This window comes from Haliaeetus albicilla, chromosome 6, assembly GCF_947461875.1.
Source record: "Haliaeetus albicilla chromosome 6, bHalAlb1.1, whole genome shotgun sequence".
Taxonomy (NCBI): domain Eukaryota; kingdom Metazoa; phylum Chordata; class Aves; order Accipitriformes; family Accipitridae; genus Haliaeetus; species Haliaeetus albicilla.
The window spans coordinates 26,407,789-26,422,622 of record NC_091488.1 but is presented as its reverse complement, the minus strand read 5'-3'; the positions used below and the strand labels follow the sequence as shown (position 1 = coordinate 26,422,622).

The window sequence follows — 14,834 nt, the reverse complement described above, 5'->3', positions numbered from 1 at the left end:
TGACCAAAGTCAATGGCAAAAGACCCAGAGATCTGAGAAAAGCTGTATCTGTTCACTCTGTAGTTTGTTGGCAACATAGGACTTCGCAATCGATTCTTTTCTTCATTCCTAACATTCCTAAAAGGCAGTGTTTGCCATGAAGTCACTGCATGCAGTAAGCCTGCAGTTTTCAGCCCTAGCATGTGGAGACATTTCTCATAAATGCATACATTTTACTGAAGGATAGACTTCATACCAGACTAATAGTAAAAAAATCTAAATTATAGGAACCTGTGGGCAGGAATTGGCTAAGAAAGCATAACGAAAATATGATCCAAGTTCAAACTTTGCTATTAGATTTGTAGATTTAAATAATTAGTTATTTTTGATAAGACTAAGCACATGCAAATACATTCTGTTTTCCAGAATATTTAAAAATAATTTTTACTTATCTTTTTTTTTGCTAGAAATAAAACATATGGAGCTTTAAAAATATGAACTAAATTATGTTTACTTTTCATTAATTCATTTTAGAAAATCGGCTGTTTTCAAAAGCAACAGTCACTTTACCTTTGTTACATTTAACTTGGCAGATTTAGTTGACAATAATTAAAATTAAATTTTATCAATATATATTAACTTATTAAGTATTTTTAAATCAGCTATTAATAAGGCTTTTAAACAGTTTGTATTGTTAACAATAAAAGCACACCAATTTACCCCATGCTTAGAAAAACTTCACAGAAGAATACACTTTTGCAAGAAGAGATGCAACAGAAGAGCAGGGATGGAGATAACTGTTTAAACATGATGTTCATCAGTGGAAATGTAAATGACTGTGAGCAGATTTTGCAAAAAAATGAAATCATCAAAGACTGCATGGCAGAATTAGTGATCTCTTCACTGAAATATTAAACGAAGCATATGTCAGTAAATCTACAGCAGAGTCAGCACAGAGAGAAACTGCAGCAGACTGAAGGTGCAGATTAAAAGCTTGTGCTATTCACTACTTCAAATCACTAAAATTGAAACATAATGCAAGGTTTCTTTTAAAATATACTGATAAAAATATCTCCATCCACCTTATTCCATGCATGTTAGACAAGTGTGAGACGCAGGTTCACTGAAAAGAAGAGAGGAACAGGCAGAGACACCCTTCATGCAGAAAGCATCAACTTTGAGTCTACAAACCTGTTCTTGTCAGGCTGGTTCCATCCAGCCTAAAACCAGCTTTATCTGCTGCTGCAACCAGTGCTTGTGCAAAACTGCCGCTGGTAAAGATCGAGTCATCTGAGGAGCTACCTACGCTAGATCTATGACTAGAAAAGTTACGGTCCTCATCAGACGCAGAACCCCATCCATTTACCATTGAACCTAAAAACAAATGTAGGGGTCTAGTGAGTTGTGCACATTTGATATTTTTTGATCATCTAAAGCTTAAAGACCCACTTAATATGTCCTTTCTCAACAGGAAACTCAAAATTCATTTGACAGAGCTTGATACAAAAGAGCAGTACCCATCTAAAGCTTAAAGACCCACTTAATGTGTCCTTTCACAACAGGAAACCCAAAGTTTATCTGACAGAGCTTGGTATAAAAAGGCACTATCAAAGCTAAATGGGATCTCATTCATAGCTTGTTCCATGTTGCTTTGATCCTGTAAACAAAATGATACACATTCTCTACAACTGTGAAGGCTCCATAATAAATTCTTCTGAAAGTTAATAGATTTTCCCTGGGATTGAAATGAATGTGATTTTTTTTTACTTGACTTATTATAAATCAGTATCTAGTTTGATATTTGCAAAATGAAGTCTTAATCTAGGACAGCACAAGTGTAAGTCTCAGTAGATATGGCTGAAGTCAGACATGGGCTTCAAGAGCTATCCTGAACGAGACTGGCATTATATCATTTTCTCAATCAAAACATTGAAATAGATGAGCAATTCTAATGGCCCGAAGAAAGCTGACCTAAAGTAGTTCATTCTGGTGGATTAAAGTTACTTTTTTAAAAGGTTAGAAATAATTAACATTCAAGAGCAGAGCAAATATATGCTCAAATTTAATACTGAGTCAGCCACTAAGCCAATGCTGGCCTCATGGTACCTTCTAGCTATGGATTCCCACCACTGCAAGAAAGGAAAATGATAATAACATCATAAAAATGCAGTCAGAAAATGAGATACCAGAAAAAGCACATGAAAGAAATACAGAAATCTTGACATAACTAAAATGTAAAGCACAAAATAGTGAAGAAAGGATTCATCTTATTTGCTCTTCATTTATAGTTTCTCTCCCAATGCATGAAGGATTGACCAGCTACCCAACGTGGCAGTACAATATATTTTCAAAACCTATCGCTCAGTTCAGATTTTTTTTAAAGTACTGAAATTCAGTTTCTTTTGAGGCTTCAGATGCAGTTGATGGTGTTGTGTACTTCTAAAAATCATGGATAAATGTCACAGGATAATTCTACACTGTGCAGTGGAGCAGGAGCCAAAGGAAACTTAGCTAGCACCAAATACCTAGCTTTGCTCTAGGAACAGGGCAGCCATGCTAATTAGTTACCAAGTCCAGCTGAGGTGCAGAGCTACCAGACTGCTTTTGGGACCTGAGCTGCTGCATGGCATTGCATGGTGCTGTGTAGACACAGCACATTTTTCTGAGATAGCATCGGCACCTATCTTGAAATACCTGAAATCTGCTTTTTAAAAACAGTGGCATGCATATGTTGAAAAAAAAGTCCAGTGAACCCATGAGAATCTGCAGAGAACTGGTTTTCAAAGATATGAAGACACATGTGAGAGATACATCATGGCCCTGACTTAACTATTCAGTTAGCACAGCTGAATTTATGTAAATGTACGTAAGATGTGTAGCAGTGTAAGCCATGTTCTTCAAAGCCTTTTTTTAATCCATGTCCAAGAAAATATTATTGTGTTCAAAATCTAGTAAATCAATAGTGACCTGCTTATTAATACCAAATTGATAGGCTAATTAAGTAACGGTTGTGTCAAATATTAAAAATATCCTGCAAAAAATAAGTCATGAGTACAATAAATGAATACTGGAATTTAGTCAGTAGCACAATGCACCACAAAGCCCAAGAACAATGGATTATTTTGTAATGCTGCAGTGACCAAACCTTTTAATGTCAGCAAAGTGGCACGCTATAACAATAAAAGTCCATGCACTCCTAAGATATACGAAAAGAAACCGAAGAGGTCTATGGAGGTCTGACAGGCAGAAAGTGTGTTAAGTGCAACAGAGAGTGACAGAGTTTGATTCTGCTTGCCCAGAGCACACATAAAATTGTTATTTTCCAAACAGACTCAAGCTGATGCGGACAGATGTAAGGAAGCCAAGATAACAGCAAGGGAAGGCTAAAACTGAGTTTCCTCTGAGAAGACAGTTTCTGAACTAACAATCAAAGTGCGATAGGACATCATAGAGAATAAAAAGGCTTAGCAACAGTTATTGATGATGTATGAACAGAGATAATGCAGATAAAAGAGCTCATGAAGATGTAAGAAAATGAGATGCTATAGCTAAGGACATTTTCAAACAATCGCTTATGGACATATTCTGCAAAATATGTAAGCACAAGCTGAAACATAAAAATATAACTAGACCTACAGATATCAAAGGATGATACTTGTATGCTAAAAATTTAACATGTATCTCATTAGTTTCAGGGCCTGAGGGTTTTGTGTGACACATTCAACATAGAGACATATACAAACATATACTGTACAAAATAGGCATGGATTTCAGTATCATAGGCACTATGGATGTTTTAAAGGAACTTAGGTTTTAATTTCCATTGCTCACATTGTTCCATCTGTTTGCTAACCAGTCACTCAGCTGTTACACAACATACAATACACACGATAATTTGGATGGGATGCTTTCAGGGTATGTCTAGGAACAGTTGCTATTTTTTACCTACTCTTTGAAGGGCTGGACTGAAGTTCATCCAGTCCAAAAAAAAAAATCTATGTTTCAAGTGTGAAATAGAGTAAAAATCTGCAAAAGCCCATAATGCTCTCTCCAATGTCTGTGCACACACCTATCATTCTAGACAATGCCAGGTTTTCCTAAAAATAGCTAAATTTTAATTATCAATAGAGTGCTGTTATCAGACAGCCAATTTTTCAGGCTAACCCTATAGAAAAGCCCTGTTCCTGAACTCCTCTGCATTCCCATGGACAGCAAGCATTAGCAAGACTAGGAATAGTGCACTCTGCCCATGGATCCCTTCCCCTCTCCGCCAGCAGCTGTGTTAGGAGGGACCACCTGTCAGGCTGGAAGCATAGCTCAATTCTCGCCGGGATGTGAGCTTTACTGGGATGTCAACACAGCTGCCAACTAAAGCAAACAATGACCCCACCTGGAGTACTGTATCCAGTTCTGGGGTCCCCAGCACAAGAAAGACATGGACCTCTTAGAGGTGGTCCAGAGGAGGACCACAAAAATGATCAGAGGGCTGGAGCACCTCTCCTGTGAAGAAATGTTGAGAGAGTTGGGGTTGTTCAGCCTGGAGAAGAGAAGGCTCCGGGGAGACATTACTGCGGCCTTTCAATATATAAAGGGGGCTTATAAGAAAGATGGAGAAAGACTTTTTACCAATGTCTGTAGTGACAGAACAAGGAGCAACAGTTTAAAACTGAAAGAGGATAGGTTTAAATCAGATATAAGAAAGAAATTGTTTACAATGAGGGTGGTGAGGCACTGGAGCATGTTGCCCAGAGAAGTTGTGCACGCTCCATCATTGGAAGTGTTCAAAGTGAGATTGGATGGGGCTTTTAGCAACCTGGTCTAGTAAAAGATGTCCCTGGCCATGGCAGGGGGGTTGGATTAGATGATCTTTAAAGGTCCCTTCCAACTCAAACCATTCTATGATTTAATGATACTTCTGGTTGCTGGAAGCAGAGGCAAAACTCCTTACAACTGCTGAAGTCAGCAAGCTACCATGAGACATATACAGCACCCACAGCTGCATGTGACTAGGTAGCTAAAAGTGAAATCTCTACATTATTCCTACTGGTTCCTGAGCTACTCAGTTTCCATGCATAAACAATTTTTTCCCCACCAAAACTTGCAGCAGCAAAACCCCGGCTTGCTTTGCCCTCTAGAGGTGTGGACATTGCCCAGAAGGCATGGGAGTGCTGGAGCCCAGCCTGGGCACCTCAGGCCACCACGCAGCTGTGTTAATGTAGCACACATGGTGACTGCTTGTTTAAAGACATCCACTGGCCTCTTGTTTTCCAAATCAGATGCACATTTGTTTCTCTCTGAATAAAGGCAGAATAAGAGATGCTGATATCCCTTTCAGATCAACTGTGCATTCTGAAATGGAATGAAACAGGCTTTTAGTGTCTCCTTTACATGCAGCTCACTATGTGTTTTCCAAGAGCACATTTGAGTTTTTACGCTTTCTGGCAACTGTAAATTTTACTCTTGCTGACAGCAGCAGTAAATGCTTTATGCAGAACAAAATCAACTCTGTGAAAAGTTGAACTCTGTTTTCTTGCTCCATAAAATATCTCTTAGTGCTAATCCAAACAGAAAGCTTCTTTGCTCTCAGGGAGAGGTGAAAGGAATAGAGGTGCTAGCTTCTCGTAGACTGCATGCGACTGCTTTTAGTGGCATTTTGCAGGCAATAAAAATGCTATTTTTCTTTGTAAAGTGTACTCTTGCTTTACTTTAAAAAAAGAATCTAATGCACTTGTGAAGTAAAAGCTGCTCACAACAAACCTAAAACTTTAAAAAATTCCATTACATACGTACCAAACTCTATGTGCATGCTTGAAGTTAACAACTGATGTCTCTGGGACTTGTACGTATATGTTTATGTGCTTTCCTTCACAAGACCATTAAGCACATGCTAATATTAAGCCCCTGCTCCTCTGCAGGTTTTTTGATGGAACAGGGCTAGACTGCTTAGGTTTGTGAAGTACAGGTGAAGTCCTTGGGGACTGATGCTACTTCAGCTGAAATCAGTTACAGAATTCCTTTAGCCTTTGTACAGGAGAAACACATTATCCTCTTTTGGATATATCTAACTACCGTCATGGCTACGAAGAGAGAATGTCCACTGATTTTGGTGGAAGTGATGGAATAAAAGGGGCAATAGTCATTCTACCATTAAAATAAGAAAGAATACTGGAAGTGGCTAAATGCAGAATATAAATATGATCACACTTCAAAAATTAGACCTGGTCTTACACTTTACATTATACTTCACCATAAATGCCCAAATATTTAAATGTATACACCTGAAATAAACACTTAAGTTTGAAAATTTTTATTTTGGGGCATGAAACACTAAACAAAAGTAAGTAAAAATTATACATACATATCTGGCACTTCACAGGTCCAACCATAATTAATGCCCTTCATAAACATTTAATGAAAAATGAATTTATGTCACTTAGCCAACTTTATTTCTGTTTGCATTTTCAATCTTTCTACATTTTTTTTGGTTTCCATATTGCTGAAAGGCACAAAAATTTCTCAAATTTATTCAAGCTGTTAGAAAAGAAATGCACACAGAACATTAAGTAGTTGCTCAAATGTTGCTGAGCAGTAAAATACTATGATAAAGTGGCATCTTGCTGTGTCTCTATTACTTCTTCAGCACTAAATTTAATTTATGATCAGTCATCAATTCATTTACATGTCGTTTTATGCTAAATCCATCGTTGCTGATGAATGCATATCCCTAGATCCATTAAGCTAAAGTCTGTGCTTTATAATATGACCCTGCTAATTGTTGCATTACCATTTTTATGAGATACAAAAAGTAGCAGTTTCCTATTTTCTGAGCACATATTTAATCCATGAAACACATTCTACCTATTAAATGCATTCTAACTGCTATAAAATAGGATCTTTTGCAATAGGTATCCCTAAGCAAATCAATATAAAGATTGAACTCTGCCATGGTAAAATATAGCTCATGAAAATGATTTTGTGTAATTTTCAAGAATTATTTCATTTGTGCTCAGACACAATGAATGAAAACTTTTACCATACAGACAGTGATCAGTGATTCTTTTAATCATGACCAAAACATGCCAAAGAAGGGACTTTCTTCCTTGCTGAGCTAAACAACTTCTGGAGATCTTTATAATTTCAAATCTATGTAATTCTATAGAAAAAAAAATTGTTATCCATTTGCAATGGTACTGTTTACACGATTATTTCTCTGCTTATATCAGTGTCCTGGTTAAACCACGACAATCAGTTTGTATCAGTTAGTTAGGCACAAAAGGGCTTGTTCTGATTTCTGTGCTGGTCAATGGGTGCATCTCTCCCCTCAGTCAAAATGCACCAGGGCTGCAGATACAACAGCTCTCGCTACCAGCTTCACTGGTGGTGCTGGGGGAGTAGAAGATAAGGAGAAAACCCCCAAACCATAACACTTTGATCTGACAAAACCTAGTGTTGCTCTTAGTGATTTCACTGAGAAGCAAATTAATTTCTTATACAGTCATCATATGCAATTAATTAAGTCTATTAAAGTAGAATAATAAAACAGACTCTTCATGACCATTCATGCCATAAGTCTGCACAGCAATTCATTATAAAGGCAAGCATTAAACATCCACACCCCCCCCATATTTCAGTGTGTCTCTGAAGGCAAAAATAACCCTAAATAATTGTGAATTAACAGTCAAGTAGTCAAGTAAGCAGAAGTTTTACAGCTGCTTTTCAGTTCTTTCTTCTTTTTTTTTTTTTTTTTAATCAGAATCAGTAACTCAGTATCCTAACAAACCATGCTGGGAATGAAACAAAACTTTGGCTTTCATTTCATATTCAGTCCCACAAATGTTCAAATCTAAACCTCCTTCCTTGAGTTTTCTTTGCAATATCTGGAAAATGTTAAGATATAGTCACTGTGCACTCCTCCTTTCTTTTCAATTTATTATACACGTCAACATTATGTCTCTGCCACCTGCAAAGAGAAAAGCTTAATAGCACAGATTAAAACCTTGTCTGAATCTTCAGTTAGCTGTAACTAAAATTCAAGGGCCTGGAAGACAACCTGACTTTTAAACAGTTTAAAGGAGCAACACTGTGGTTTCAGAGGAATTTAGCAGTTTGAGCTCAGCTCATACAGTGCCAGTGCTTCCCCTCAGAGAATCCCACATTTGGCATTGGATGAAAACCTCGGTCTCAGCTCAGCCATAAAGAGCAAAATACCATTTCACTCCGAGAGTGGGTATCGTCAAGTCATTGCAGAGGCATGCTAACAGTACAGGGCGAGGAGACTCGCCCTGCGCACCGTACAGCAACTTTATTTGGAGGCACTCTGGACCAAGGGATGTCAATTTAGATTTCTCACAAACACTGAATTCACAGGGCGCACTTCAAAATGAACAGAAATATTGCTTCATCTGGGTCAGCTGTTCTCATTTGCCTCCATTTTTTAATATAATCTTTAAAGAACTGAAAATGTGGTATATAAATTCCTAAGAAATTGCTGGTTTAAGTCACCAAAAGCCCTGTGAAAAGAAGTAGCTTATATATTCTCAGTGCAAGAAAGAAGAATTTAGTTTTTCTACAGTATTTTAAGAGCAATCAAATTAAAGAATGAGAAACAGCTTAGAAACAATGAATGCAATTTGTTACATACACTCCTTAACACCAGTAAATGCAGCCTGGAAGAGTTAACAGAAACAGGTACACAAAAATTAAAATTATCTTTTGAAACAATTTGCCCAAGGATAATAAACAATTTCCTTCCATCCTAGAAAAAAACGAGCCCAAAACAAGCCCTCAGAAAATCGAGGTTTTGCTCATATAGTAACTGAGGAAAACAGAAGTAGTTTTGTTATTTGGAGAGTTTGCCATTTTACAAATCGTTTAGACTAACACTGTGGCTGTATTTTTGTAAGGCTATAATTTCGTAATTGTTTTAAGTCAATCTAAGTGTTGGCTATACGCTAAAGGGGCAGTCTGTCATTTTGCTTCCCTTCCAGCTGCACATTCCCTTCCTGCAGTGCTGGCAAACACCTTGCCATGCGGTGAACCAGATCAAGGAACAGATCGAGCTAGTAATTAAGCAAGAAAAAGCAAAAGAAAAACCTTAATTTTCAGCTGGATGAGGCTACAACAAGATAGTGGTCGAAATGAGTGGGAGTGCATTTAGACCACCTTAAGTACACTCCCAGACTACATTACCAAATTCTGCCCAATTTCTTCCAAAAAAATACATCAGGAAGTTTTTAACTCTCCAATAATTAAACATTTAACACTCCAATAATTAAACAAGATTTCTAACTATTAGAACAAGCTTAAATGTTATTCATAAAAGGACAAATTGTAATAAGCACAGAAGTCCGTGAATTGGTGCAGAAATGCAGCTATTCCCCACTTTGCACTAGGAAGGGTAGTCCAAAATATTAGGTGAAAATGCAAATGTGAAAAACATTCATTTTCTGATTCATGGATGTATCAACATTGACATTTTAATACATACCAAATGGAAAATATATAGCCACCTGATTTTTTTTATTATTATTTATTTCTGTATTACGAGTGTAAAACCCTTACTGCATTCCTAATGGAAAGGCTTCTAAGCCATTAGTGAGATATGCAAAAATATGCAGAATTATAGCCTGAAGGAGATTACACTAGAAATTCAAGCAAAGTGACTTAACATACTCATGCACTAATAAGTTAACCTTCTCAATTCAGGGATTTAAACTTTAACTCTATGGCCTTCAGTTAGATCTGGATTTCAAATCACAGCAGCAGAGATACAATTCTTAAATCTTAATTAGATTGGCAAGCAGTCTGGCCCTAGGGTGAAGGAAAACCTGGTAAGTGGGATTAAGCTACACACTATTTAATTCAACAAGGGAAAAGGAAGGAAATTATAGGTATTGATGGTCCCTCACTGTCATATTCCTGCAGTGTTTTCAGAATGGCAATGTTTAAGTAAGGGTGCAAAATCCTTGGAATTTCAAAGGTCCAGAACAAAGAATTTAATCTATTCAGTGCTCTTCCACTGAGATCAAAGACTGAAGAAGCACCAACTAGCTTTTATGAGCTATGGACACTATGTACATTTGGGTCTCCAGTACAGCTGTACATTATGGATACAGGATATTATATAGAGGCCCAAGTTCAACCTAAAGGGAAATACACTGATGCTTACAAAAAGTATATTATGTCCACATAAAATCTGTATTTTACAAAAAACGTCTTTCACTGCCTACATTTCATCAACAGCATTTTTATTCATTCAGATTCTGTGCATTAGTTTAGCATGCCTTTCTAGGTCCCCTTTGATGATCCCTGTTGTAACTTTCCAAGGCATGCAAAGGGTGAGAAGCAGTGAAGGATGGAGTGTCAGAATAATTAAATATCTTCACTGAAAGGCAACAATTACTAAATTCAGCAATACAAAGTAGGTTCAAAAGACACATTTTCCTACATAAATGTTGTATTTACTCTGTAGATAAATGTTGTGCTGATCTAAATACACTTATTCTTAAGTCTTTTAACTTTGCTGTGTTCATCTGTGAAAGCATTTACCCAGCAAAATATCTAAAAGTGCTTTAAGATAACATTTTTATGCTGCTTCTGATTCATGAAATGTATATTCCTAAGCCAAGGTCTTCCCCCTCCTTTCTATGTAACTGGCTTGCTTCTCCAGTAGACTGAACTTTTCATGAAAGCTAGGATATAATTGAGTTTTCTTTCAAGTCTTTAAAGCTTTTTAAAATTCATGAATTTTCTTATCATTTTGCAGCAAAGCAAAGTATTTTCAAATCCTTCTTTAACTTTAGTGTTTAATATTAACATATTCTAAATGTTACAGAAATAGAGTAGAATAAATTTTCACTTAGAAAGTGTTTGACTGATGATGTATTTTACTGTTAGGAACAAGTTGGTGTCACTGTTAACTGTGTTTGGTTACCTGTCACAGAGCTGTCTAGATTGTCCATACTGGAGCCTGGAGTATGCTCTAGACCTCTTAGCGGCCTACTGATTTCTACAGTTTCTTCTTCAATATCATCCTCCTCATCATCATCATCTGGAACATCTGTTTCCAAATCTGAAATAAGGTTTCCAGATACATATCCTAGGGGCGGAACTGGAGCCTGAGGAGGTTGTGTACTGCTTTGGATGTGCCTACACAAACAAACAGGAAAACATCATCAGAATGGATAAGACTTTGTACCCTATGGTCAATAGAAGACAAACCTTTCAATAAGTCCTGAAGTAGATTTACAAAACATGCTTGTTAGGTCAAACTCAAGAAAAGACAGTTCAGTTATTCACCGTAGCTTCTAACACCAGAGTACCTGCCCACTTTCCAGTCTTAAATACACCTCTCCTGTAACATGGGGAAGGTCAAGATTGTCGTTTTACAGATGAAGAACGATGTACACAGAGGCTATGTAAATCAGGTAGGAAGTCCACGGAAAAGCACAATTCTGAATCCCAACCTAGCATATAAATGTCTCACCCAATATTCCACCTTGCAAATCACACGTTGAGCCAAAATTAAATTTCACTCCTTCTGCCTAAACAGACTTAGTGCCCTTAAGTAGAACTCACCCTAAAGAGAAGGAAATGACCAGTAGGACAAAAGAAATTTTCAAGTCCAATGAACCCATTATCAGCAAGGCCTTTTTATTTTGCTTTATTCCAAGCAGTTTAATAGATTTAATTGCAGCAGTATTAGGGCATGCATGTGTGAAATTACTGCATGCAGCAATCACAATTAAAAAAAGAAAAACAAAGATAAAAAGCATCCACAGGATAGCTAAATGGCCAAAGGCACGCACAGGACTTGGAGTTTCATTTGTGTGGTCTCTGAGAGGCTAGAGAGGAAAAGAACAACCATCGGCTTTCAATGCAGCATTCTCCCCAGCACTACAGGTACACAGCAAGCTGTGCCAGGGGACCCAGGCATGACTGGCCTTGGCATAGAAGCATGTACCATGCTTGAAATTGCTAACTTAGGCATGTGGGAATCCTTGGGTGGCGGTACATGAGGTGCTGTGACCTGATTCGAATCAGCAGCACTCTGGACAGGATCCAGGATTCTGCTGGTCTCTTGCTTGGACATCAGCATAACAGAAAAAATTACAACTGTCACCTGTTTGGTTTCCTAGTTCTAGTATATTTTAGATGAAAACTTTGTGCTGTATTATTACCTACACTCGGTAAGTGCAGTAATTGTCTTTATTCAAAGAGCGCTTTTTTTTTCATAACTTAAATCTATGGAATCTGAGAATGTCATGGTAAATGTTATGTACCACTGGAATCTCTCTCCACCTTGGTGTAGGTTTTAACTTATTGCCTTATTTGCACAGCAAATGCTTCCCTTCTGATATACAACGCCCTTCTGATTACAACTTCTTGAATACTTTTTCTGCCTGGACACCAGGTTCTTAGCTATGCAGTGTTCAAAACACTGCACCAAAGGGCACTACTATCTAACTAACCCTCAATAAACAGTGTGATTAGCTCCCAGTCAAGCAAAATACTTAAGTATATGCTTAATGTTAAGCATGTGATAGAACAATTGAAGTCAATTTCTCATGTACTTGTAGTTAAGCATATATTTAAGTGATTTGCTGGATCAAGGCCATAATGATTATGTACTTTTCCAGTAATCTCTAATGTGCTCTTTCTTAAATTTCTAGTTGGCTGGTCTCTATATTTGTCTTCTGTTACTCCTACAGTAACCTATCTGACACGTCTCATCTTGTTGTTTTGTCCCCTCCTTGCCCCCCACACTGGACAGGTTAACTTTGTGAAAAGAAAACTAAGAAATCTTCCTTCCCACTGAAGACAATGGAGGACTTCCCACTGACTTTGAACATGTGCTGAACAGCATGATACATGTCCAGCCAAACGATATTAAAGCATTAAACAATTCCATTTCATAACTACTGCAAAAATCACTTCTATTTGCAACCCTCAATATTTACCCCAATACCTGCTATAAGGTCCTAGTATGAAAAAAGGTTATCTCCCTGATATTTTTTTCAGTTTCAGGCTCAATTACTGTGACCTTACACAAAAGCGATGTTAAAATCTGTGTATTCCTGAGCACATTATGACATTTCCCAATCAATTTTCATTTCTCCAAAAAGGGAACAAGACCTCCCCTGTCAGTTGCAAGAGGCTTTGCTACAGAGTCCTACTATGTTATCCACTCCCAGACTGGCACCCACAGTTTGCAGGGCGTAGAAAGGGTAACAGCTGCAAAATGCAGCAGTGATTGACTGCGCAGACAGGGTATGCATCTGTGTGCTGGCTCACAAGTCAGCTACCTTCAATAGGCCAGGTCTAGCTGCTGCCTGGGATTTGGGTCTGTCCCACAGGCAGGTCGGGGTCTGTGCTTGGCAGCGTGACGCTGCAGCAGGACCAAAGTACCCTGTTGATTGAGTGCAGATTGCAGGCAAGCCTCAAGGCTTTGACGGTGTCCAGGGAAAACAGCTGGCTTTGATTTGGCACCACCTGCCTACCTGCCTGATCTATTTATGGTAGCTCAAGCTGAATAACTCTGTGGCTTTATTTACCAGCGAAGAAAGGCTGCTCCTCCACTGGCAGCACGCCATTCAGTAACTAGCTCTGCTCCTCTCCTCCGAGATTCGCAGGCTTTGTCTGGATAGAAAAGTTGTAAAAGGACAACTGCCGCTTAGGGAACATCCAGAAAGCAACTGACCTTCACCATATCCCCAGCCTGGTGCAGTTGACAAGTTCTTTTTCGGTCCCTGAAGAGATTGCTTCTGTTTGTTTTGCAGGGGAAATGTTACTGTGGTATTTGCTTGCTCTTCCTTTAAATAGGCATAAAGCACTCTAAAACGCTAGATCCATTTTGTAAATACTAACAACTTCCTTTCTGCTATTTCTGGGTTTTTCCCTATGAGTCAGAAATTTCATGGTATTTCAAACTACAGTCAGAGATGCAAATGCTTCATTCTCATGTGACACAGGGTAAAAGTTGCTACATTGCTATTTCAAGTGACTAGCATTAGTTTTAATCAGGAATTTAGAACCTCAATATTTTTGAAAATCCTAAAAAATTCATATCTTTTGCTAGCATGAAAAGAGAGTACTCCGAACTGTACAAAAGTTATCAGTAGGTGGGTGTTAACTACTTAGTTGAATGTATGTAAAACTCCAAAGGAATATTATTTTTACATGGTTTTAGCCAAGATTTAACATATTACCAAGCATTATGGTTTAAAAAGCACCTACTAATGTTTAAGGCCTTCACACTGTAGACACAGTTTTGCTATCTCTTCTTCCATTTTACTGCTCTGGAAACATTACTGAAACGTTACTCAACACAGTTGATATTTATGCCATCAAGCTTTGACTTTGACTATTATGCTTTGACTTCCCAGACCACAGGTGCCCCCTTCAAACATTTACCATGTCTGCTTTGCTATATCAAACTGGTAAGCCCTAGTTAATTCATCAAGGTGGGCTTGAAGCATTGGCTGCATCTCCTCTCGTGGAGAAGGTGTGAGGGTTGCAGTTGACTGTTGCCCAAAGGAGATTGCAGGTGATGAAGCTACTCCTCGGACAGGAGGTGTGGGAACACGATCATCATCTTCTTCAAGCTCATCCTCCATGCCCTGATGTAGGTAGGTCTGAACTGGCAAGGGCGGACACCAACCATCACTGTCATATCTAAAACAAAAACCAAGTAAACTTAGTTTATACCAAATCTCATCTCATCCCATGCAGTAGATGGCATACAGGATTTCTGCTACAGTTGGAACCCTCTTCATGCAGTGTGAGCTTTAACATTTATTGAAAATACAGTCATAATTGCTTAAATTCTCCTTACCAAGTCTGTTTAATTTTTCCGG

General features: G+C 38.1%; 1 protein-coding gene across 20 annotated transcripts in view; it reads right to left on the bottom strand.

The window, feature by feature from the left end:
• Positions 1-14,834, bottom strand: part of ROBO2 (roundabout guidance receptor 2) — a 945,132-nt gene that overhangs the window by 24,077 nt on the left and 906,221 nt on the right. For 10 of the 20 annotated variants that reach the window (XM_069785365.1, XM_069785369.1, XM_069785356.1 and 7 more), the window contains 3 exons: positions 14,392-14,652; positions 10,913-11,127; positions 1,171-1,353 (listed from right to left, as the gene is read on the bottom strand). In XM_069785365.1, the coding sequence (XP_069641466.1) occupies positions 1,171-1,353; positions 10,913-11,127; positions 14,392-14,652 (659 nt within the window). The remainder of the gene's footprint in view (positions 1-1,170; positions 1,354-10,912; positions 11,128-14,391; positions 14,653-14,834) is intronic. The other 10 variants (XM_069785372.1, XM_069785373.1, XM_069785371.1 and 7 more) reach the window with 1 other exon arrangement.